Source organism: Halictus rubicundus, chromosome 5 (assembly GCF_050948215.1).
Source record: "Halictus rubicundus isolate RS-2024b chromosome 5, iyHalRubi1_principal, whole genome shotgun sequence".
Classification (NCBI taxonomy): Eukaryota; Metazoa; Arthropoda; class Insecta; order Hymenoptera; family Halictidae; genus Halictus; species Halictus rubicundus.
Window position 1 is genome coordinate 19,216,554 of NC_135153.1, and position 23,664 is coordinate 19,240,217.

The 23,664-nt window shown below is 45.2% G+C and overlaps 2 protein-coding genes and 1 long non-coding RNA gene across 6 annotated transcripts in view; 1 reads left to right on the top strand and 2 right to left on the bottom strand.

Annotated features, from left to right (window-relative positions):
• The window catches only part of LOC143354517 (uncharacterized), a 322,087-nt gene that overhangs the window by 207,885 nt on the left and 90,538 nt on the right, over positions 1-23,664 (bottom strand). The gene's annotated exons all lie outside the window — the stretch shown is intronic.
• On the bottom strand, positions 7-4,623 carry LOC143354513 (uncharacterized). 2 transcript variants are annotated; one of them, XM_076788670.1, is made up of 5 exons: positions 4,522-4,623; positions 3,634-4,033; positions 1,828-2,007; positions 413-688; positions 7-282 (listed from the first exon to the last, which is right to left on the bottom strand). In XM_076788670.1, the coding sequence occupies exons 1-5, from the start codon at positions 4,528-4,530 to the stop codon at positions 134-136; spliced, it is 1,014 nt and encodes a 337-aa protein (XP_076644785.1). In that variant the 5' UTR covers positions 4,531-4,623; the 3' UTR covers positions 7-133. The 2 variants fall into 2 exon arrangements, with proteins under 2 accessions (XP_076644785.1, XP_076644786.1); XM_076788671.1 differs by having other exon boundaries at positions 7-263; positions 409-688.
• Positions 17,913-23,580, top strand: LOC143354500 (polyamine-modulated factor 1). Of its 3 annotated transcripts, none has more exons than XM_076788651.1 (3): positions 17,913-18,172; positions 23,037-23,240; positions 23,312-23,580. In XM_076788651.1, exons 1-3 carry the CDS (start codon positions 18,078-18,080, stop codon positions 23,577-23,579), a joined length of 567 nt encoding a protein of 188 aa, XP_076644766.1. In that variant the 5' UTR covers positions 17,913-18,077; the 3' UTR covers position 23,580. The 3 variants fall into 3 exon arrangements, with proteins under 3 accessions (XP_076644766.1, XP_076644767.1, XP_076644765.1); XM_076788652.1 differs by lacking the exon at positions 17,913-18,172 and adding an exon at positions 21,071-21,251; XM_076788650.1 differs by lacking the exon at positions 17,913-18,172 and adding an exon at positions 22,366-22,789.

The window sequence follows — 23,664 nt, forward strand, 5'->3', positions numbered from 1 at the left end:
ACGTAATTTGTATAAATAAAAAAGTTACATAAACGATATATTCTTATGTACATAAGTCCGCCATTAAATACGATTATTATAATGGAACAGGATTCGATCGTGTAGTACGCAATGACTTTTACGGTGTCGTTATCTAGTAGTGGTATCCACCGGAGCTTGTTTGGTATGAATTTGGACCTTGATAAGAGCCACCACCGCCACCGCTGCCTCCTCGGCCGCCACCTCCGCCACCGCTGCCGCCTCCGCCTCCGCCGCCGCCACTACTGCTGCCACCGCCATTTCCTGTGTTCACCAAGCAGAAACACCCGGTTAGAACTTGTTGATAAACGTTTCGATTACCGTTGCGCCGGCCAATCACGATGAAACTCGAGCCGCGGAGCGTTATCAGGCGATTGTCATCGATGAAACTCACCGTAACCACCCCCTGGAGAGTATCCGCCTCTGCCGCCACCGCCGCCGCCACTGCCACCACCACCACCACCCCCGGAGGTATCTTGATTCTCGCCTCTGGCCTCAGCAGCGAGCGCCAACTCGACACCTCGTTGAATCTCCGGCGGGATTGGGGGTGGTGTCGGAAGATGTGCGCCCTGGGGATGGAAACCCTCCTCATCGGCGGTGTAGCTGACGCTATACTGCACGCCATCGGGCCCCGTGTACGAGTATGACCCGCTCACCGCTTCCCCGTTACCTGCGAACAAGAATAACACCTTCATGCGACGGAAATCAAGAGGTGTGAATATCGATTTCAAGAAGATCATAGGAAACAGGTGGCAGCGATGGTTTCCATTTCCATGGGTTTTCCACCCAGGTCCATTAACTCTCTAAATCGCAAAGCGTTGCGGAGCATTGTGGCGCATTACGCTCACCGCTTCCCCGTTACCTACGAACAAGAATAACACCTTCATGCGACGGAAATCAAGAGGTGTGAATATCGATTTCAAGAAGATCATAGGAAACAGGTGGCAGCGATGGTTTCCATTTCCATGGGTTTTCCCCCCAGGTTCATTAACTCTCTAAATCGCAAAGCGTTGCGGAGTATTGTAGCGCATTACGCTCACCGCTTCCCCGTTACCTACGAACAAGAATAACACCTTCATGCGACGGAAATCAAGAGGTGTGAATATCGATTTCAAGAAGATCATAGGAAACAGGTGGCAGCGATGGTTTCCATTTCCATGGGTTTTCCCCCCAGGTCCATTAACTCTCTAAATGCAAAGCGTTGCGGAGCATTGTGGCGCATTACGCTCACCGCATTCCCGTTACCTATATAGCAGAACAACGCATGGTGTTTGACGCAACAGGCGGCGGTCGAGAAATTGCGTCACTCTATCGCCTGTTTTTGCGGCTTTCCAGCTTGTTAGGAGCAATCATTGTTCGGTGATCACTCATCACGAACCGAAATGGGAATAGCAAGTTGCCCGAGGGTCTGTCGAAAGCCGGAAGAAGGTCACGCTTTGGGTCAGATCCTGCCGCTCTTACTCTTCACTGATACGGATCGATGTTAAACGATGACAGTGTTCTCCTAACTTGGGAAACGGCGCCATGGCGATCGCGAGGAATTATTATGCAATTCTTCGGTCCAGGATGGTAGACAGAAAATATTAGAATATAATTTGAAGTTTGATAACGTTCGACGATCGGTTTCGACGGAAGTCGCATACTAGGAATTGCAGATCTACATTCCGTTTAGCGGGTCTGTTGTAACGAGGATGCGAGGTTGAACGCGATGATGGATAGGAATTCATAACACCGAAACATGGCGGCGACGAACCGCGAAGAAGAGTTCGGGATATTGTTGTTGGGAAACCCGAGTGACCCTGATCTCACCTTGCTGATGGCCGGTTTCCTGCGCGGTGATACCGTTTCCTGTTTCGTAGCTGAACTGGTAGTTGCCATCTCCGCCGTTATCATTATTGTACGAGACGATGGGAATATCTTGGCCGCCGCCGCCGCCGCCCCCTGGTCCTCCCCTTGGTCCACCACCCCCGCCGCCACCGCCTCCAGTAGCTAGAATGCAAATAAAAATCGATAAAGAAAAACGACAACTTTTTCGTCTTTATTTTATCGTCCGGTAATCTTCGAGATTCGCGTCGACGTTTTTCAACTGTGGAATCAGGTCGTTATCGATCGACGTAACAGTGCAATCCGAGGGGGTTGCGCCACGAAGCCGGAGAAATCCACGACCCGGCGAACCCGAGACTTTAATTCGTAATTGAATAGCGGCTTAATTACTCGGCACAAAGGGAACGACACGAGATGTTCCGATGCGTTCTGATTCTCGCAACCGCGCGCGCGCGGATTCTCACCGGCTTCTTCGAATCGTACTTGAGATACAGCCGTCCCCTCGGATGCGCGTCTTCATTAGACGCGAGCGCGTCGCGGGGACTGAGAGAGCGATTAGGCATTCCCCGTTAGCGGTTTTCACTTTTCTTTCGTTGCCGAGGTCCTAATTCCACGACATACTTTACATAATTGATGTAACTCCGACGAACCGAGTGTCTCCGTTCGTTTTACCATTTTTCTGATACCATTGTCTTTCAGAGAAAGCTCGAACCTTTTTCTTTTTCGAAATAGCTTCGAGCGCGAAAGGGCTAAACGAACACGTATAACAATGAAATGCTAGGGTATAGTGGGAAACTCGTGGAAAGCTTCGAAAATAAGAATTACAAACAATGATAAAATACACAAATTTTGATTCTCGAGCAGGCTTTCAACCCTCGAATTGACCCGCGTGTCGATTTGGCACATTTTGCACGTAAAGGATGATGTTATGAGGTATATCAACTCCAAAAAATGTGATAACATTTGTTACAAAAATGCCGTGTCAATCTTCATCATTTTTTTCTCAAGTCCTCTGACGGCTAGATCATTGTCTCGTATTTGTTACTAGGATATCCTCTAGGATAGAGGATAGGATAGGATAGAGTATAGGATTGGATAGAGTATAGGATAGGATATAGGATAGGATAGGATAGAGGATTGGATAGAGTATAGGATATAGGATAGGATAGGATTGAGGATTGGATAGAGTATAGGATAGGATATAGGATAGGATAGGATAGAGGATTGGATAGAGTATAGGATAGGATATAGGATAGGATAGGATAGAGGATTGGATAGAGTATAGGATAGGATAGAGGATTGGATATAGTATAGGATAGGATCTAGGATACGATAGGATAGAGGATTGGATAGAGTATAGGATAGGATATAGGATAGGATAGGATAGAGGATTCGATAGGGTATAGGATAGGATATAGGCTTGGATAGGATAGAGGACAGGTTACGCGACAATATTGTGTATTAATTGTGCATCAGAACGCAGCTGGACGTGTACAGCTTTAAATATCAAAAGTTGGCGTGAACTTGAAGAAGAGAGGAAGAGACGTTGCGTATCCTCTTCGTCGCGAGACAAAGCTAACAATAAGAACGATAAGTTCGGAACAAAGCGACGTCGAGGCGAGCAATATATTGTGTAAATATTGATTACTTTAGTTAATCGATATTTTACCATTGCGTCAATTCGACACGCGAAGGGCACATTTGCGAAAACAAGGGACGGAAGAGGGATCAAAGTTTTCCAATTTTCAAAGAGAGGTCAAAGATTTCCCTTGACAAGGAATCGATACTCACGTCCACCGTATCCTCCTCCACCGCCGCCTCCAAATCCGCCTCCACTTCCGCCGCCGCCGAATCCTCCTCCGGGTCCGCCACCTCCTCCAAATCCGCCTCCAGGTCCACCACCTCCTCCAAATCCGCCTCCAGGTCCACCACCTCCTCCGTAGCCACCGGGTCTGCCGGGTCCACCGGGTCCTCCGTGACCAGCGGGACCTCCAGGACCTCCTGGTCCTCCTGGTCCCCCAGGTCCGCGTCCTCCGGGACCACCGCGTCCTCCAGGACCTCCGGGTCCTCGATTCGGTGCTTGGATCAACCCGCCGCCACCCGCGCTACCCGCATTTCCCGGGGGGAGGTAAGTATTGTCCAATCGGGCCGCGTAGCACGTGGCAGCCACGGCCAGTACCGCCAAGGCGAGCTGTCAAAAGTGACGTTTTGCTTTTCAAATCTCGCGACAGAGAACATTGTTCTAAATAAAGCTAAGCCGTCCGCGCTAAGGCTGTCGGTCACCGAACAGCACGAACGACACCCGGACCAACGTATACAACGTATTTATGATTACTATGCGAATGCGTTCACCTATCCGTGACAGCACAGCAATAATGCTCCCAATTTTCCCTTTTCCCTTTTTTCGATAGAATACGTTGACACGTTGGTCTGACGTCGTTCGAGAGCGACAGTGTTATAGCGATTCTCCGAAGACGTCACTGACATCCCGAGCACACTGCGTCTCGATCCACTAGCTCTAAGATTTCGGAAATCTGCTCGGAACTCGACAAAACGTAGTTACTCGAAACGAAGGAAAATGGCTCGCGGAACCGACGCGACGCCACTGACTCGCGGTCCAGGACCGGAAGTCGAGGATTCACCGGCGCGGCGCAGCCGACTCGTAGTTAGGATCCGTACCGATCTCATCTCGCCGAAGAGTTCGATCCTCTGGGAACGCGAGTCCTGCTCGATAGTGTTCGTCGCACAGCCGGAACGTGTCTTATGGCCAAACGATGGCAATAATTGGTCTGTGCAGATTCAGGTCGGTGCGAGCCTGCTTATATACCGATCCGTGCCGGAGGATCGTCTTCCTCCCACCCGGCCGACGCAAGCAGAGTAGTCTCGTTGGGTCTGGTGAACACCACCCGGTGCGCCGTGTTCCTCGGCGAAGTTCGCGAACTCGGGAAGAGCGACGGAGAAGGATTCGCACGGCGGAGGAGAAGGATGATGATGATGATGACGCCGTGGAGGAGAGGGCGGCCCGAAGATGAGCACTCGGGCGGCCTGGGGACGAGGGGCCTGAGGAGGCTTGTGTTGCGCAAGCCGGGTGATACAGATCGGCGGGCATCTCGAGTCGGAAACCTGAAGGTCGGCTAATCGGGTCGGCATGAAAGTGAACCGAGCTTGGCATGTGGGAGAGCATAGACGGGCGAAGGGATCGGGCGATAGAGAAAAAGAGAGGTTACGGCTCCCATCGGGAAAAGACGGATCCGCGACGTTGCACAGTGGTCCAAAAGCGCCAAAACCTGGCCAAAATGAAAAAAATGAATTTCACGTTAGGGGTATGGCTCTTGCCGTATTGGATTCTCAGGTAATGACTGTATAAGAAGCCGAAGGTAAAAAAGTCTTACTACCTATACCTGCTAAATGGTGGGAGTACAAATATCCCATACAGTCGTCTCGCAGTTTTCGTGCAGTGAACTACGTTGTGAAAAAAAAAGGTGTCAAGCTTACAATTTTACGGAAATTGAATTTATTTTTGTGCGTGTACGACGGATGCTGTTCCTGGAAGTAAATACTATACATAATAATAACATTGGATTTATATTGATTAATGTTTGGAATGAATGAAGTGAACGATAAAACTTAGTGCACAGATTTTACAAATGTATACTAAAAGTTGTATATTCCACAATATTCCACGGAGATTCTTGTCGAGTCTTGTAGTAGATACTATTATTTAACATTATTTTGGAAAAGTAGCTGCCCAAAACTGCCGCTTTCGTAATGCGATCCATTTTTGTGACGCAGAGGTAGTCATGGTACTAGTTACAAGCATGTTTTCTCGAGAAATTTAGAAGTTATAATAAAATTTGTTAAATAAGCATTGTATGGTTCCACTTATAGAGTTTTCTGATACAACAATTTCTTTTCTAACAATATTTCTTTTATTGTTTAGAAAAAATTTTATTTTTGTTTTTTGTAATTTTGACATCAGATTCATATTCGCCGGCCCGAAAAATATGGGAATACTAATTTTCAGGAAAGTCCAATCATTCTTTTGGTTACGCATCCGCCATATTGAATCCACCATTTTGTTTTTTGTAATTTTGACATCAGATTCATATTCGCCGGCCCGAAAAATATAGGAATACTAATTTTCAAGGAAGTCCAATAATTTTTTTGGTTACGCATGCGCCATATTGAATCCGCCATTTTGTTTTTTGTAATTTTGACATCAGATTCATATTCGCCGGCCCGAAAAATATAGGAATACTAATTTTCAAGGAAGTCCAATAATTTTTTTGGTTACGCATGCGCCATATTGAATCCGCCATTTTGTTTTTTGTAATTTTGACATCAGATTCATATTCGCCGGCTCGAAAAATATGGGAATACTAATTTTCAAGAAAGTCCAATAATTTTTTTGGTTACGCATCCGCCATATTGAATCCGCCATTTTGACATCAGATTCATATTCGCCGGCCCGAAAAATATGGGAATACTAATTTTCAAGGAAGTCCAATCATTCTTTTGGTTACGCATCCGCCATATTGAATCCACCATTTTGTTTTTTGTAATTTTGACATCAGATTCATATTCGCCGGCCCGAAAAGTATGGGAACACCAATTTTTAAGAAAGTCCAATAATATTCTTGTTTACGCATCCGCCATATTGAATCCGCCATTTTGTTTTTTGTAATTTTGACATCAGATTCATATTCGCCGGCCCGAAAAATATAGGAATACTAATTTTCAAGGAAGTCCAATAATTTTTTTGGTTACGCATGCGCCATATTGAATCCGCCATTTTGTTTTTTGTAATTTTGACATCAGATTCATATTCGCCGGCTCGAAAAATATGGGAATACTAATTTTCAAGAAAGTCCAATAATTTTTTTGGTTACGCATCCGCCATATTGAATCCGCCATTTTGACATCAGATTCATATTCGCCGGCCCGAAAAATATGGGAATACTAATTTTCAAGGAAGTCCAATCATTCTTTTGGTTACGCATCCGCCATATTGAATCCACCATTTTGTTTTTTGTAATTTTGACATCAGATTCATATTCGCCGGCCCGAAAAGTATGGGAACACCAATTTTTAAGAAAGTCCAATAATATTCTTGTTTACGCATCCGCCATATTGAATCCGCCATTTTGTTTTTTGTAATTTTGACATCAGATTCATATTCGCCGGCCCGAAAAATATAGGAATACTAATTTTCAAGGAAGTCCAATAATTTTTTTGGTTACGCATGCGCCATATTGAATCCGCCATTTTGTTTTTTTGTAATTTTGACATCAGATTTATAATCAGCGACCCGAGAAAGCTATGAGTATCAATTTTGAACTAGATTGAAGTACTCCTTCCTATTTTGGCCACGTTTTGGCGCTTTTGGCCCACTGTGCGTTGGAGAGAAAAGAAGAACGGAGTTCTTCGGTACCAGCGTCGCGGAGCGGGCGAGCGCGTTTCTTCTGATATCCTCGATTGCGTAGACCCAGCACGATCCCAAGACGCGGTGCGTTCCTCCTTGTAATTATATCGGTCGTTCGGTGTCCGACATCGTGGGGTCATCATCATCCACTGGATGGTACGACGGCTTATGGAGAGCAATGCAAGCTCCGCAACCGCTCGCGATTATTGCGCAACCATGATGCGTTGCGTATCGGCCGCGGCGCTGCGGCCGTAGGATGCATCTACGATCGTGTACGTATTAGAGAGGAGCCGCTCCAAATCGTCTCTTGTGTTACCGATCGACACGTAACTCGCCGCTTAACGATCGAACCTCGGGTCACCGATGTTCACGCTCCCAAGCAAACGCCTCCCAGTTCGGTGCCAATCGCTTCCCAATGCATACCCGTCTCGTTCGTCTCTTCGATACCACTGCAATCTTTAACCGCGGGCTAACTTTAGTTCCTTATTCACACCGTTACTCGCGTATCATCCGTAGACCGTCGCTTTTCTAACGGGGAACGGGATCCATGCGAAGGCGACCGATCCCGCTGCACCGATTAACCCTCCGTTACCCATTGTCCTGTCCGTTCGACGACTTCATTTCCGAACGGTGATTTAGAGTACCCGAACCGCTCGCAACGAGATTTATCTCCTCGACGGAGATAGAATACGGTGTCCGAAGAATTCGTGATAAAAATTGTTTACAGTTGTCGCGCGGAAATAATGGGAATCGGGACCGCTTCTTCATCCACTCAAAGTTCCAGCGAGCAATACTGTGAATTCGCGTTAGGAGTCGGTTGCCGCGGTTCTGGCGACTGACTCTTAGGCGAAATCTGAGGTTCTCGCTGGGCATCGCATTTGAAATATACAGCTGGAAATCTAAGAGTCGCGTCTATAAGACATAAGTTTATGACTACTAGGCGATAGTGACAAGAAGGCTGAGAACATGTCTTTTTCACCGCGATCCCATCTTGAAATTTTTATTGCGTTAAGTTCAAACTATGTAGAAGGGATTCTGACAAAAATCGGCTGCAAATATCTGCTAACCTGCCTGTCGCAATTTTTTAAAATCTTTGTAACACCGTACGGCGGACCGAATGGGCATTCGAGGAAAGCAGCAGGAAGCTTACAAAAACGTCGAAAATAACAGGCATTAATAAGGAACTTCTTGAACGATTTTTTTATATCTGCTCTTTCTTCAGGTCACAACATTAATTTTCTAAGTTTCGAGAAATTCGTTCACGAAACAAAGGATTTATTTAACAAGAACTTCCGTCTAATCCCATAAGTAACCTAGTTGATAGCGACAGCGATGCGAAGAATTATTTTTATATTGCTATATCTAGATATTATTGTTACACTCATTTAATATCCTCTTTTATATTTATTTTTATATTTGTTTCTATAATTTACATAATATTTTCCAATATAAATATTATTTCTAAAGGTTCTACATATGTTGAATCTCATTTCACAACCCAACAGAAAATTTCAATCGGTTTGAAGAAGCGTGAAACGATCTATGATTTTGTTTCACCTAGAACGGCCATTCGCGACTCTGTGCTGTGGGTAGTTCCACTGACTCCAAATCGTGAGGTCGGCGCTGACTCTTAACGAGAGTTCACAGTGCGTGTCTCGACCCAAACGTGGCTCCCATTAGTTTCACCTGAAAAACCGGCGTCCCTAATTCCGCGAGTTGGGTATCTGCGTATTGCCAGCCGTCTGTACATCACCTGCCGATCGAACGATTAGAACGATCTCGCGTTCGTTCGGAGCCATCATCGCAATCACGGCAATCGACGTGTTGACTGTTCTCGCGTGTTTCGCCGTAAGGGCGAGTGAAATGCCTTACGTAATCGGTCATACTTTCTTTGTACGCGACTCATAATAAGCATTTGTGAAAGAAAGTTCCTGAACCGATGAGGTAATCCATCGCACTCCCCCGACGCTGATCCCGGAGCACTTCTCCCAGTTATGTAAACCGTTTAATTTCTAAGATCGATTTATGGCGCCGGGTCCGTCGAAGATCTACCATTGTGACGGAGGGGTGGGGGGTGGGGGGAGAGCTACCATTCCGTGCGGAGAATAAGATTCATTAAAGACGGGAGAGAACCGACGCCCTTCCGCGATTCAACGACTACCCGAGGCGCGGATAATGTCGATTGGCTCGATTTCGAAACCCCGGGGCAACTGACGTTGCAGTTTCGCGCGGGAAAGCCCCCGTGACCGATGCATGCGTGTCTCGCCTAATCAGCTGCTAAATTGTTCGAATTCAGAGCCGCGGCGTGGCGCGGCGCGGCGGGCATTCGCAAGCTGGCACTTAGGGGTCCCTCGAGCTTATCTAACCATCGGTGGCAGCGCGCGTTCAGCCAGCATCTACAGATTTCTCCGAGCAATCACCCGAGGAATCGAGGATTCGGACGGAACGACGCCGTTGGAATACTCGCGGTTTCCCACGATTCGACCCCACTTCAAACTACGCGCGGCTCGGCTCAAACGGGTTTCTTTGAAGATAAGAAACGGGTAAAACGCCTGCATGAGAGCCTGCATGAGATTCTTCTTCCTGGAAAGATGGACCAGATGAAGTTGTCAGCGGGACACGCGCGATCATCCGTGCTCGGAGATATCACGGGGATACCCAGGCTCGGTGAGCTCCGATTGGTAAAAATGTAGGATCACGAATCGACGAGGAGGGAGGGGTGGATTACAGATGATGTTTCCACCGGTCGGTTTTGAATTCAATAAAGTTGGTTGCACGGCGAAGGAACGACGGACAGGATACAGAAACTAGGGTGATCCGTTGATCGATAGGGATCGGTTCAGCTGTTCGAATTAGCTGATGCCAGGGGTGCGGCCCGGCTGGAAAAAACAGGGCGATCGTGAGCCATAGTCTCAATAATAGGATACCGCGGGGCCGCTCGAGACAATGTATTTACCCGGCTTTCGAGAGGAGTAACTCTCGCGAGCGATGCTTTCTAAACGGATCGAGTCACCGAACGCGCCGCTCCGCGCCGCGCCGATACACTTTGAGAAGACCCAGCCCTTTGCCGAGCTATCCGCGTGTTCATCTATCTTTCGCTGCTCGTGTTATGCCAGAGGTGAGGTTCACCCGGACGAGAAACACTTCTTCATGAGGCAGCCGAGCCGTCGCGTCGCGTCGCGGTATCCTCGGGATTACGCTCCCGACCGTTGGGCGGTGTCGCCAAAAAAGGATCGTGGAAGACGAGCGAGATCCCAGCCGGTCTAATAAGCGATCCGCGGTGTTCCGTTGCCACCGTTCCTAACAGAGACACCCGATCCCCGCGGTAAACGCCGAATAAGGAGCTGCCATATTTTGCCGGAATTAAGTTGCGCCTCCGTGCACTCCTTCGCTGAGTCACGCCCCGGGGGGGTTGAACGAACCAGTTAGGTGGGATCATTCGGTTTTTATCATCGTCTTGGGACCGAGCGTCATCTCGGTTTTATTTTGTCATCTTAACCCCTGACGGTCCGGAAGCGTTTCGAGTTTACTTCCCATCGGGTCCAAGCTGTTTTTCATACGAAGAGAAACTGTGGACTCAACATTTTTGAATCGAGTATAGAAAGGAAAATATTTATATTATAGATTTAGATATTTATATTATTAATTGATTTGATTTTTGCGGACATGTACGCGGCATTGGACCCGGTTAGTAAAAGTGCCATGCCGCTTATATGGCGCGTCAAGGGTTAAAGCACAATAGTAGTTGCTACTATTTTGCGGCAATTCTGCTGAGATTCTGCCAGGATTCTGCTAGGGTTCTGCTAGAATTCTGCTAGAGTTCTGCTTGGATTCTGCTAACATTCTGCTGGGATTCTGCTGAAATATTGTTTATATGGCGGCATTGGTGCGTTAAGGGTTAAAGCAAAATAGTAGTTGCTACAATTTTGCGGCAATTCTGCTGGAATTCTGCCAGGATTCTGCTAGGATTCTGCTAGAATTCTGCTGGGATTCTGCAAGGATTCTGCTGGGATTTTGCTGAAATATTGCTTGTATGGCGGCATTGGTCCGTTAAGGGTTAAAGCAAAATAGTAGTTGCTACAATTTTGCGGCAATTCTGCTGGGATTCTGTTAGGATTCTGCTAGGGTTCTGCCAGGATTCTGCTGAAATATTGCTTATATGGCGGCATTGGTGCGTTAAGGGTTAAAGCAAAATAGTAGTTGCTACAATTTTGCGGCAATTCTGCTGGAATTCTGCCAGGATTCTGCTAGGATTCTGCTAGAATTCTGCTGGGATTCTGCAAGGATTCTGCTAGGATTTTGCTGAAATATTGCTTGTATGGCGGCATTGGTCCGTTAAGGGTTAAAGTACAATAGTAGTTGCTACAATTTTGCGGCAATTCTGCTGGCATTCTTCTAGGATTCTGCTAGAATTCTGCTAGGATTCTGCTAGGATTCTGCTGAAATTTTGCTTATACGGCGGCATTGGTCCATTAAGAGTTAATTTATAGTCCAATATTGGCAAAGTTATGCGATTTTTAAGAGCGTCCGAATATTAGTGGGAGTCACCGAATACACAATAAACACTGTATTTCACTCACACGTTACAACGAAATTATCAAATGAGCATTTCTTTCTTTCTGACAAATAATGTTGCAGTGATGCGTATAAATTGTAACGTGGTAAAAACAGTTGATCATGCTGTGAAAAAATGGCCATCGAGTCTTTCGAAAGACTCGAAAGTCTCGAGCCTCTCGAAAACTGCTGTTCGAGCAGCGTCTGACCCTTCAGGTTAATCGATGTTTTATTGCGCAGTAAAAAAAAAGTACCAAAAACTTAATGCATGAAACGGGATAAACTCCGAAAAAAATCGTGACATTATACACTGGGAAAATTGAGTGCAACTAACCAGTTAAATCGTTCGCCTCGTTTAGCGGGTTAAGATTGGCTAAGAGGTCTTACCCTTGAAGTCACCCGTGAGGACAATAAATGCCAGATATTCTGAAGGCATTATGTATAGGCGGCACGGACTCGTTCAGGTATCGTTCAGTCATGTTTCATTGTTTCGCGGCAGTTAAGGAAATCGGGTCGTTCCTCGCTCTGCCATTTTCCGCATAATTATTTATCGGCTGAATGGATCTGCGCTTTAGGGACAGAGACACGTAGCTGTTCTATAAAACAGCTCGAATCAATTCGAACTTTTTCATGTTTGTCAAATTGGTTAAAACTAGGTTTTTTAGTAAACTAATACTCGGATTCTCCAGTGTAAATCCCACGTTCTGTTTCTGAGCGAATATTTTCTTCCGCTTATCTGTTTCTACTGAAAAGAAAACTTTTACATTTTTTGGAAATAATTCCTACCGAGGAATGTTGTCACTTTTTCGGTATGGCTAGGTATACAAAAATTTGTCCTCCGTTGAGATGAATTCAAAATTGAGCTCCAGCAACCTGCAGCCGTAACCGTGAGACAATTTTTTGTTCTAGAAAGTAATTACCTAATGACTAGAAGAGAGTTGTTCGGTATTTGAGAATCAGTTGCGAAAAATAAGGGTGTGCTGCAACTTTTGTTCACGATCTTTTTTTTTTTCTTTTTTAATTGTGTCCATCTTTTCGCGATTCTGGCCCAGGCGTGAGATGGACTGCGGAGAGTCTGTCGGGTTTTCGAAAGATTCGCGTGTGTATACACGTATGCGATGAGTATTTCTACACGCTCGTCCAGAGAAGGTTGAGCTATAATGCATTAAGAAACGTTGCCGCTGCTGCTCGTCTCCGCTTGATGACCTGGCTAATTGCTGTTATGCGCGCATCGCGCCCGGTTACGTGCCCGCGCGTTCGCGCGCAAAGAGAAATGATTTCGCGAGACCCCCGCCACGCACGTTCCCGTAATCAGAATAATCAGAGGACAATTCCAATCGACTTTCTCCTTGCTACGAATTCCTCGGCGAATCGGTGACGAGCACCGGGGAATACACGGAAGCGGGTTCGCACGTCGTTATTGAATAATGATCGCGAGCCCGGGGAGAAGACTGCACGCGCGCGTATCGGGGCCTGCGTGGATCCCTCCTCCGATCGGCATCTGTCTTGCTTTCTTTGTTACGACCTCGATGCCGCGGATGATCGTACCATTTCGAAACATCCCCGGCGTCGGAGGTCGGTACATAGAGGAATGAGAAAAAAAAAGTCTGCGGTCTCGCGGCGGTTCTTGCGCATCCTGACGCAAGACGAGGCGAGCACGGATGGACGTTTGCCGACGATGCGCTGGTAACAAGAAGAGCTACCGGTGCGGACGCTATCGGGCAAATTCATTTTCGAAACATGACCAATCATCCTATACCCCCACCCTTCACGGTCATTCGGTCTTCGAACACTTTCACAAGCAAGCCTGTGCCTCAATCGATGACCCTTTTTTTTTTTTTTTTTTATCGTGAGGAAATGTTTTATACATACCCCGACTCCCTGGGGGAAGCCGGGGTTATGTGGGATTCTCTCCGGGGGGCGGAGCCCCCGGAGACTACCCACTAAAACCTCACGCCCACCTAAGCTACACGGGAGGTGCCTGGATCACGCGAGTACTCAACAGGACACCTCCCAGCTATCATCATGCCCCGGGGGAGGGGTTAACCTCCCCCACTGCCTACGCTATAAGACCCCGGGCGGAGGGACCCGCCCGGTGTCCCCATCCCTGGAGCCTTCGGATTGGGCTTCCCGAGCCCCAGCTCGGTCCGCCCACAGCTCCCGGTGTCCTCGTGTCCCGCTCGGGGCCGGTGTCCCGAAGGAACCAGCCCCGGCCGAGACAAGAAGACGCCGCCACCGGAAGGAAGGGCCGTCGGAGGCGCGATCCGGCACGCCCCGACCCTTCCTTTCCCCAAACCCCCCACGTATCCCCCTCCCCAGTCGGGGAGGGACGGACCGACACCCCCTTACATCGGGAAAATAACCCGGGGGTGTCGGCCTATCACGGGGGGAGCTATGCTCCCCCCCGGGGGCCCGGGTCAGCTCACACCCCGGGCCCCCAAGTACACCGCCCCCAGTTGTGGGGGCGTAACAGGGCGCGGGGAAACTCCCCGCGCCAACCCCACTCCGCCCCCCACCACCGGGGGCACACGTTGACGCGGGGGAGACCCCCGCGCCCTCCCAACCCTCTCCGCCCCCTCAATCGATGACCCTATCGAGTAAGGCAACCCTAAACACTCGTATTCGTAAAATGGCCTATGGCGGTGGGGGGGGGGGGGCAGTTTGTCGTTTCCCATCCTCACGAAGACCCCTGCCGCGCGTCTGTCCTGATCCTCGGAGATAGATAGAAAAGTGCTGAACCTCTTGCCCTTTGCAGGTGGTCTTAATTATCGTAATTACTCTCACGTACTCGAGCTGTCACCGGTCATTTCTTCGTACGTCAGCGACTGTAATAAAGACGCAACAATGGACGAGGCAGTCAATACGCTTCGAAACTTTGCGGCGCTAATTTCCCCGAACCCGTGGCCGCGAATTTAAAAATCCTGCCCTGAAGTACACATAATTGCACATTGTATTAGGGGGGCCGATAAGCAAGCAATTATTTTGAAAGCTGAAACAAACTTTGTAGTAAATTCAAGTTTTTACTTCATAATTTATTATATAATCTCCATCATTATCGAGGACAGTTTGCCATCTTTCCTGTAAATTTTCAATCCCCCTCTTATAGAAATCCAGGGTTCGTCAAGCAAAATATGACTCAAGGTGCCTCCTAACATCTTCTACAGAATGTTTTATTTTTCAAATAATGCGTTAGGTGATAGAGGCAGCAATATATGGGGGAGTGCGGTAAAACTTCCCATTGCAACTCTATGATTTATTCCTGAGTGAGTTTCGCTGTATGGTGCCGGGCATTGTCAATTTGCAGTATTACACCTTTTCCGTGGACTGAAGATGCCCTCTTTTTCAATAGTTCTGAATACAGCCGTTGTGATTGCTGCTATAAAAGCTTATCGTAAGAACGAGGAAGCGCGAAATAAAGAAGAATTTACCTACTGTTAGCGTTGAATATTTTTAATAGCTCTACTGTCTGGTGTAACACCGGTGTTTCACGCTTCGGTACAGGCCCCCGAACACAATTATGAACCTCTCATCCTAATAATGTTCAGGCGATTTTTATAATCCCGTCCATTAGCGTATCTATGTCCAAGCGATTCCGAGACAGCTGACGCAAGAGGTTCGTGTATCGGTATGTATGTATTCCTAAATACTAGAACCGATACTTTCATCCCGGATGCCGAGCGTGCGAAGATAATAGTCGTCACGTCGTTCGCAATAACGTGTAAAATTTAAGCATTCGTGCCCGTAGGGTAGCAAGACGTCGATGGAATGGCGGGTCTATGGGGGGGTCAGCGAAAGGACGATGAGAACAAAGAGACGCGTCGACGGGGACGTCGATCGGCGAAGGTCCCGGTGTAGCTGGGCTCGTCGTCGCAGTCCCAAAATGGTATCGACACGCCATCATCGGAGATCCCGCGGATCCGTCGATAGGATCGGGGCTCGTGCGAGCCGCGAACGTTTCTCCGGTATCGAGGAACGGGCGAGTGAATGGGCGCACACGGTAGCGTCCCGGGGCCTTCTCGAGCTGACTCGAGGAAAGAAAATATATAGTGCAGCCCGGTTGCATAATCGCACGGAGGCGCATCACGTCGACCCGAGTCGACGCGAGCTACTTTGAGACTTTGAGAACCGACCGGTAACAGTCTCTTCTGCACCGTCGACGGTGACCTTTGCAACTGGAGGCGGCCGCGTCGGGGTAGGGGTGCTGCAACCAACCGGTGCACTTCGAATCAGCCCTAGGCTATGAAGGTGGATGCTGTTACAGTTTCTATTTAGCATGAACGGCAGCCCGGAATCTGCTCGTCATGGACACCGGTTGACGTGAGGGCACATCTTTCAGAGACTTTCGACGTCAATTAACCCTTTCCAATCCAGTTTAGTGCGCTCCTGATTTCTCAACGGATCCAATTTTTTTTTTTTTTTAATAGGATGAAGCAGCCTTATATCAGACCAATTTGTTAAAAAAATCATGACTTCTTCCGCCCCACAGTTGTCGTAGGCCTACTGATAACGTCCCATACGTCCAATCCATTGTTCACCCCGTATATCTGAAGAGTAAACACCTGTGAGAAACAAGTACAATTTATACCGTCAATAGTATGAGAAGTTGTACAACCACGTCGAAAATAGAGTACAGTTATGTTTATTTCTGTCGATGAGATATTCTAGCTTCCAGGAATTCAAATGGATTAAATAAGGCGAAGAATTTACATAATTCATTATTGTGGATTGTATGAAGCTGATGCATAGAAGAAGAAGATTTTATGCATTTATGACCAAAGTGGGTAGGCGTATTTTAAAACAGTAAAAACGTTAGAGAAATTTAAAAATACTGTTACATTATTTTCAACCTATTAAACATATTAGGAAAGAAAATAAATTTCCATTTCGTTCCAGTCTGTTGCAATTCAGGTAGAAAATTTTTATTTCGCAGAAAGATCCGCAGTCTATCAATAATATTTTAATGTAATACGTGCATATATAGGCAAGCCTATTTAGGGGTACTCGTTGCATCGGAGTAGAAGAGGATTAGAAAAGGTTAAGCATATGCTCTTATTCAGATATCTGACAACCCGAACGAACTGCGTGGCGGAGTATGTAAAGCGCATTGCCAATTCGAAGCAGTGACGCAAGTCAGGACGTTTCAGGCTCGAAAATTTCTGGTGTCAATTACAAATCGTGATATTTCGCATGGTTGACGGATTTCACTTAAGGAGACACATTCTAATTAGCATCGACAGGCAGTCGCGTCTAATTAATAGGGATGCGGGTGATTAGGAGTACGGAACCTTCGTGTGTAATTTGAAAGGAACGTTAATTAGACAGAATTAAGTTATTGCGTGTTCGGATGCTGTTTTACTGTCGTCTGCAACATCTTCGAGTCCGCTTTCCTGGTTCCCAAATTTGTACCAGCGAAATTTTCAATGAAGTAACGAACTTCTCATTTTTCTAAGTATTTCAATATTGATACTCTTTGAAGAGAAAGTCTCTTCTTTCAGAGATCACTCTTTCCCTAAAAATCTAAGAGGTCTAATGATTTCTATTTGCTCCGTGCGTTCGACGGTGTCGTATTCAGAGTTCCCGTCGTCGGACGGCGAATTTAATTTTTCAGTTTCAATGCTGCCTTGTTTCAGGCTGTCCAATCCCCTGGCGAAAGGTTGGTAATGCGAAATTGGAACGATTTCGGCTGAAACAGCGCCATCTGCGAACTGCGTTGCGAACCGCCACGAATCTATCGACACACTTTGAATCGCCATTTTGAGGTTCCGTGTCTCACGATCTGCATTACCGACATCGTTAACAACTTACGCCCTCTACTCTCACGGAAATGTTGCAACTAGATCCATTAGAACCTCACACCATATACAGGGTGTTTCACCTTGGAATTTAGTGCAGTATTCTCTCGGATAGTTGGTTATTCTGTTTCTATTCGCGTGCGACATAAAACAGCATGAGGTGACTGGCGTGTCCCTACATCTCGTTTGTGATATTAGTTCCACAATATCAAACCCGGTCGGTATGGTAGGACGTGACACGGAAATGGTAAGGGGCTCTAGAGACCCGCGAACGTGAGACAAAAAAATTCATTCGGTGATTGGTCTACTTCTACACGTCGTCTGTGCCGACAGTTCCGAGACGCGAAAGTGGAAGTTCGAGTTCTGTAAATTACTGTAGAATGCGAGAACCGTTATGACCAGCTTTCGTTGAAGTATTTGGTTACCGAAACTCAAGGATTCAGTAATTACTCGCACCGCAAGCAGACATGGAGGAGGATCAGGAGCACAAATATTCAAACAATGCTTACCTGTTTCGACTCGGCATTTCAAACAGTTTCAAAAGCATCGCGGAATCGGTTAGGTGAGTAACCTTATTTTTTGTTTAATGTCTCCAGCATAAATTTTATAACATTGTGACGACAGAATTTGCAGCGGTTTGTTTTAAACGTATCGTTCAGAATGTCCTGCGAGAACAACGGTGCTAGGAGTTATATTTTTTGAGGTTATGAAATGACATAATTGTCTCGGTAGTCGCGGTTCTTTTATACGTTACCGACGCATGCGCGTTCGACGGATGTAAAAATTTGAATTTCGAACATGCGAAACTCATTGTAAACAGATCAAATCAATGTAAACAAATAAAATCTGCGAACGAGAGAAAGTGAAAGAATTCAGCCGTGTAAAGACCGTGAACGTTCACGTGTTAATTCAATTTGCTTTAGTATTTACAAATCTATTTGCTCGATGTTGGTTGAAACCGATAAATTGAACACACAAAGAAAACGCGAGACCAAAGCGTCGTCCGTGTAATAGCAAATAGATTACACGCTTCAATCTATCATTTATGATGGTGATATTGATTGAATTATAACGAGCGAATGATTCATTGCTTCCAAGAACTCCGTCTGCCTGTACGAGGGTGCAGCCGCGTTTCAGGTTATGTTATTTTAGTAAGTTCATACGATAACAGTACTGCCAACGCAAAGTGTGTCAAACACAGGCCTTGCGGTTAAGAATGACGACTCGATTAGGATGAGAGCTGAAAGACGCGCGCTTCTATAACTGTTTTGACGTGTTACAAGTTATAACAATAAGTTAACTTGTCAACTATAAATTGCGAGTATACATGCGATTTCTGCTTTATCTTTCGCAATGCAGTATTCCTATACGTAGGAATTCTGGTATCAAGTCGCATCATAATACTTGCAGCGATGTAAATTGTATTATAATTGTATTCATCGTGGGATAAATCTTCAGATCATTGCCATTCCCCTTTACTAATGTCCGTGAGGATATTCGTGATCGATAAATCATCCGGTGAGCAGGTTAATCGTGGAAGGCGCGTTAACTCATCGTTCAACCTTGCTTTTCAGTAACTTTTTTTTATTAGACGAACAAAAATTCACATTCCACTAATGGCGTTGCGTTTTGTTACGCCATAGTGCTTGCATCACCATAGACTATCAGTATAAAACGCGGGTACAGACGTTGAGGGGGTCTTCTGGTCTGGAACGCAAATTTTTGGACCTTGTTTATTGTAATTTTTGAACTAGATTTACGGGACCCGTCAAAATGACGGATATTTTTAATTTACGAGTATTGAGATTGTAAAGATGCATCCATGAGGAATTATTTAACAAATTGATTTCTTTGGGTATACATTATTAAAAAGATGGCCACAAATTTTGATAGATACAATCATGTTATTTTTGTAAAGTAATGTAAAATCGTCATTCTTAGTGCTCCGTAAACCTAGTGTTAAAAATTTTTGTAAAGAAATCAGACAACCGTTTTCTATCGAGGTTTTGCATTTTAGTACGAAAAAATGTCCTATTTCGTTAGATGAAATACAACATTTCTTTTCATTTTCAGTCCCCGCTATAAAAAATCGGTAGAAAGGTCGACTTGCCCGGGAAAACTAAAAATGGCAAATAAAGCAGCGAACGGTTCTAAACCTCATCGATCGTACGTTGTAGTTGTGAAAACGGTCCGCCGGTCCGAGGCGGATTAATTATCGCAGATGGCTTGTACTAATTTGAGTTTTGTTAGAGAGCGACCGAAAAATCTGCCGGTTAACAGTTCCGAGAGCCCGGGGCGGTCCGTTTATCAGTGCGAAGAGGGGCAGGGGGGTTCGGGTCGTCGATGACCCAAACGACCGATGCTGTTACTCGATGTCATTGGCCTCTGTGACTCGCCTGTTAATTTGTGGCCGTTCACGTGGCCAAGCAATTGTCCGGCTACGCATTGCTCGTCCCTGTTCCGTGCGGCGATCAACGTGTTTCGTGGTCCGATCTTTGAAAAATTCGGTTTCCCTTCGGTTTCCGCTTCCCAGAAACTGCCGGTCTTTGAAACCCAACACACCAGTCGACCTTCGAGGAATTCCACGAAGTGTTCGAGGAAACAAAGGGCCCCTGGTGTGCGGTCACCATCGTGTTCGGCCCGGCTCCCATCATTCGTGCAGTGCGTGTCGCAGGGATCGCGCGTGCTCCTGCTCTCCGTTATTCCCACGTTAGAATAATTCGGTGACGAACAGAGAACGGAACGGAACACTGGTCGATCGACGCCATCTTCGGCCTCGCCGTACGAAACGGTTTCGTCGCGGTTTGTTCCTCGATTTTATTTTCTATCCGCTTTCCGCGATATCGTCGATCCGTTAATCGGGACAAACGAGTTTCGTATTTCAGTGATTCTCCACTCGTTTCATAAGTTCACTTAGTCCAAGCATGTTATCATCTCATCGTAGCAATTTCAATTAAATTATAATTGTACCCTGTGTAAGATAAATCGCTCCTGATCGTTATCGTTTACATTCTACCGCACTACTGTGAGCCGGCAATTATTCAGTGAACAGTTAACCATGTCGAAACGTTCTGAAATAATATAATTATATTCGCGTCGATTGCAGCAATATCTAAATCGGATTCTTTCGTAATGTGGCAGTTAACGGCGCGGTAATTCGGATCGAAAGGATCCGGCGAAATTAGGCGAAAAAATTCCGCTCGATTTGTCTGTTATTGTTCGCTTTCTCGACGATCTTTTTTCTTTTCTTTTTTTTTTTTTTTTCTTGTAAAACAGTTAACAGCACGTTTGAAACGCCGACTCATCTTCCATTCCCGCAGGAACTCTCGACCAGGCGAAGACACGCATTCGGGAAGGCATCGGGACAGAGATTGGCACACTCGGTTAGGTCCGGACTAATGCAAATATGTAGCATCGATATCAAATTGCACCAGTCCCGGCCTGATCGAGTGCACGCGAAACAACGGAAGAAGAATCAAACGTGCGGCCTTCGGCTTTCATCCTCGTGGCAATTCCACGCGCTTCCCACGGGAACGATAACGCACCGCGAGAGAAGGAACAATGTTCATACATTCTTGATTCCTCGCTTCCGACTTCCAACATCTTTTTTCAGGATAATATTCATGTCAAAATCATTCACGGTCAGTTATTTCGCAAGAATTAGCTTTGTATACGAATTCAGATGTATTCCTGAGAATAAATTCTAATAAACGTACACAGATCTTGAAGTGATTTGCCTGCGAGATACAATTAGTTCGAGTTATGTCATTTTTTTTCGCAGCAATATAACACTGATGCATAATTAATACTTGAACTTGAAAATTTCGATCGGAATTATCAGATTACCGATGAGAACCATATTAATGAGTTTTGTGATGTTTACCGGTACTGCGTATATCTTACGCTAAATAATTTTCAATGTTTCCTAACCGATGGACTAATTCTTTTTCTCGATACCCTAACAATGGCGTCTCTTCCTTGTAATAAGATCCGGTATTGTATCGTTAATAAATAAAATTCCCTACAGTCCGGAGCTTTCACGATTACGAAAAGGAGACTGTTTGCGTTTTATTAATCATCTTACGACTCGCGAAAAAATATATTCCGGAAATTGTGCAACGCGATTACGTCTTGCCATTGTATGCTTATTATAATACTACAAAACTGGATTGGGTTGCCGGGATACTGGTTCTCCCAATTCAACCGCGGCGAGGTCTTCTTTGTGTGCGGTAAACAAAGAAAAAATTTGATTCTGCCGATAGCAGAGCCACCGCACGCACACACAGAGGTCGATCAGGGTATAGATCGTTCACGGAAGTTCACCTTTATCTGGCCAGGTGTTGGTATAAAAGAAGCGTTTTTCGCTCGAGTTGATGCGGCACGTAACGTCGCTTTTATACTAAACAGTTCCGCGAATTCGTTTGTGCCATCGTTTTATACTCTGCTATCGAACAATCTTTGAAACTGTTTTAGATGAAAGAAAATTGTATTAAAATGTTGGAAAAATTACTATCGACCGACACAAAATTTATTATCGAAAGCATACCGAATTATACGACAACCAGTGTTTGATGCTAAATAATTAATTAAAAGAAAAATTCCTACTGCACATTGGAAAATTGAAATGTATCACAAGAGCACTTTGACTGGCACGAGAAATTTTTTGCACTTTAATAAATATTAATTATGTATAGTACAGTAATAAATATTTCAATAAAAATGTTCTACCTTAATTCCAACAAACAGATTTGAAGTAGAAGTTTATTCCTTTTCTTAATTATTTTAATAGGATGAATTAATACAACAGCAGTTTTAAATTGTTCTGTTTTTCATATTTTGCGTTTCATGTATTCATTTTTGCCATGAATGCGCAAAATCCAAAGTCTAGTTATTCATGGTGCAGTAGTGTGTACTTATTTTACATTGTTATTTAGTTACTTGAATTTGGACTCTGTTATATGTAACACTAACAAATAAATTCAGCGAGGATACAGATTTGATGAGATAGTACAACAGTGTATTTAGTTTACACAATTTTATTTTTGCTAGAAAACGCGCGTTGTTTTAACCGTATGGAGTTCGTGCTCGTCAACCGTATGAACATAATGGATAGTCAAAGTGTTGATATAAGAGTAACGGAAATACTGATTGCGTCACGGGCCATTATGTCGAAGCAGAGGTTAATATACCTCCAAGCAGCGAATAATAGTATTGAATCAGTCGTTTCAACTAATTAATAATATTCAGTAGATCGTGGATTTTTATGCAAAAGAAAAATTGTCCAATTATACGAATTAGAAAGTGAATAGAATGTGTATTTTCTTAAAAAGTCGAAAATAACTATTCCGTAATTTTCGTTATAAATGCATAAAATCGGTAGTCTAATGATCAGAATTTTTGGAAGATTATAATGATGATTTTTCCAGTATGGACGCCTTCTCCAATATTCTGACGATACTGAAATCAAAACCGAACGTTACACAAAAGCTGCATGCGGCTATGGTCAAGGAGCTTCATGATGGCATGATCAGGGATTTGGAATTTATATTGAATGACGGACATCTACAGGAATCCCTAGAGAAGCTACAAAAATTGTACGACGCAGATTTATCCTTACAAGAAGATGCTTGGTGAGTTGATCAATGTCTGATAGCTTGAAATCATGTTTTTTTCTTTGTTATTAACTACATTTTTATTTTAGGAGACCGCCCGGGAATGTAGCTTTGCATTTACGATCATTGGACGCGCAAGCGATCAAAGAAGAAAGTGTTCTGCTAGCGGAACGTGTAGTCAAAATGGAAGAAGAGAATGCAATTTTAATGAAAGATATTTTGGAGAAAAGGTCTAAAGTGTCAGCTTTGCACGATACCATAACGCAAACGTTAAATAGAACGCCGAACACGATTGAATTATTACAGAACAGATTAGAGGATTTAGAAGAATGTATAACGCTCTTAGAACATGAATAAGCGAAACGTGTATTATAGTTATAATCAGTGAGCACAGAGAGCGTATATGAATATGTACAGAGGAAACAGTATGCGTCTTTGAGAA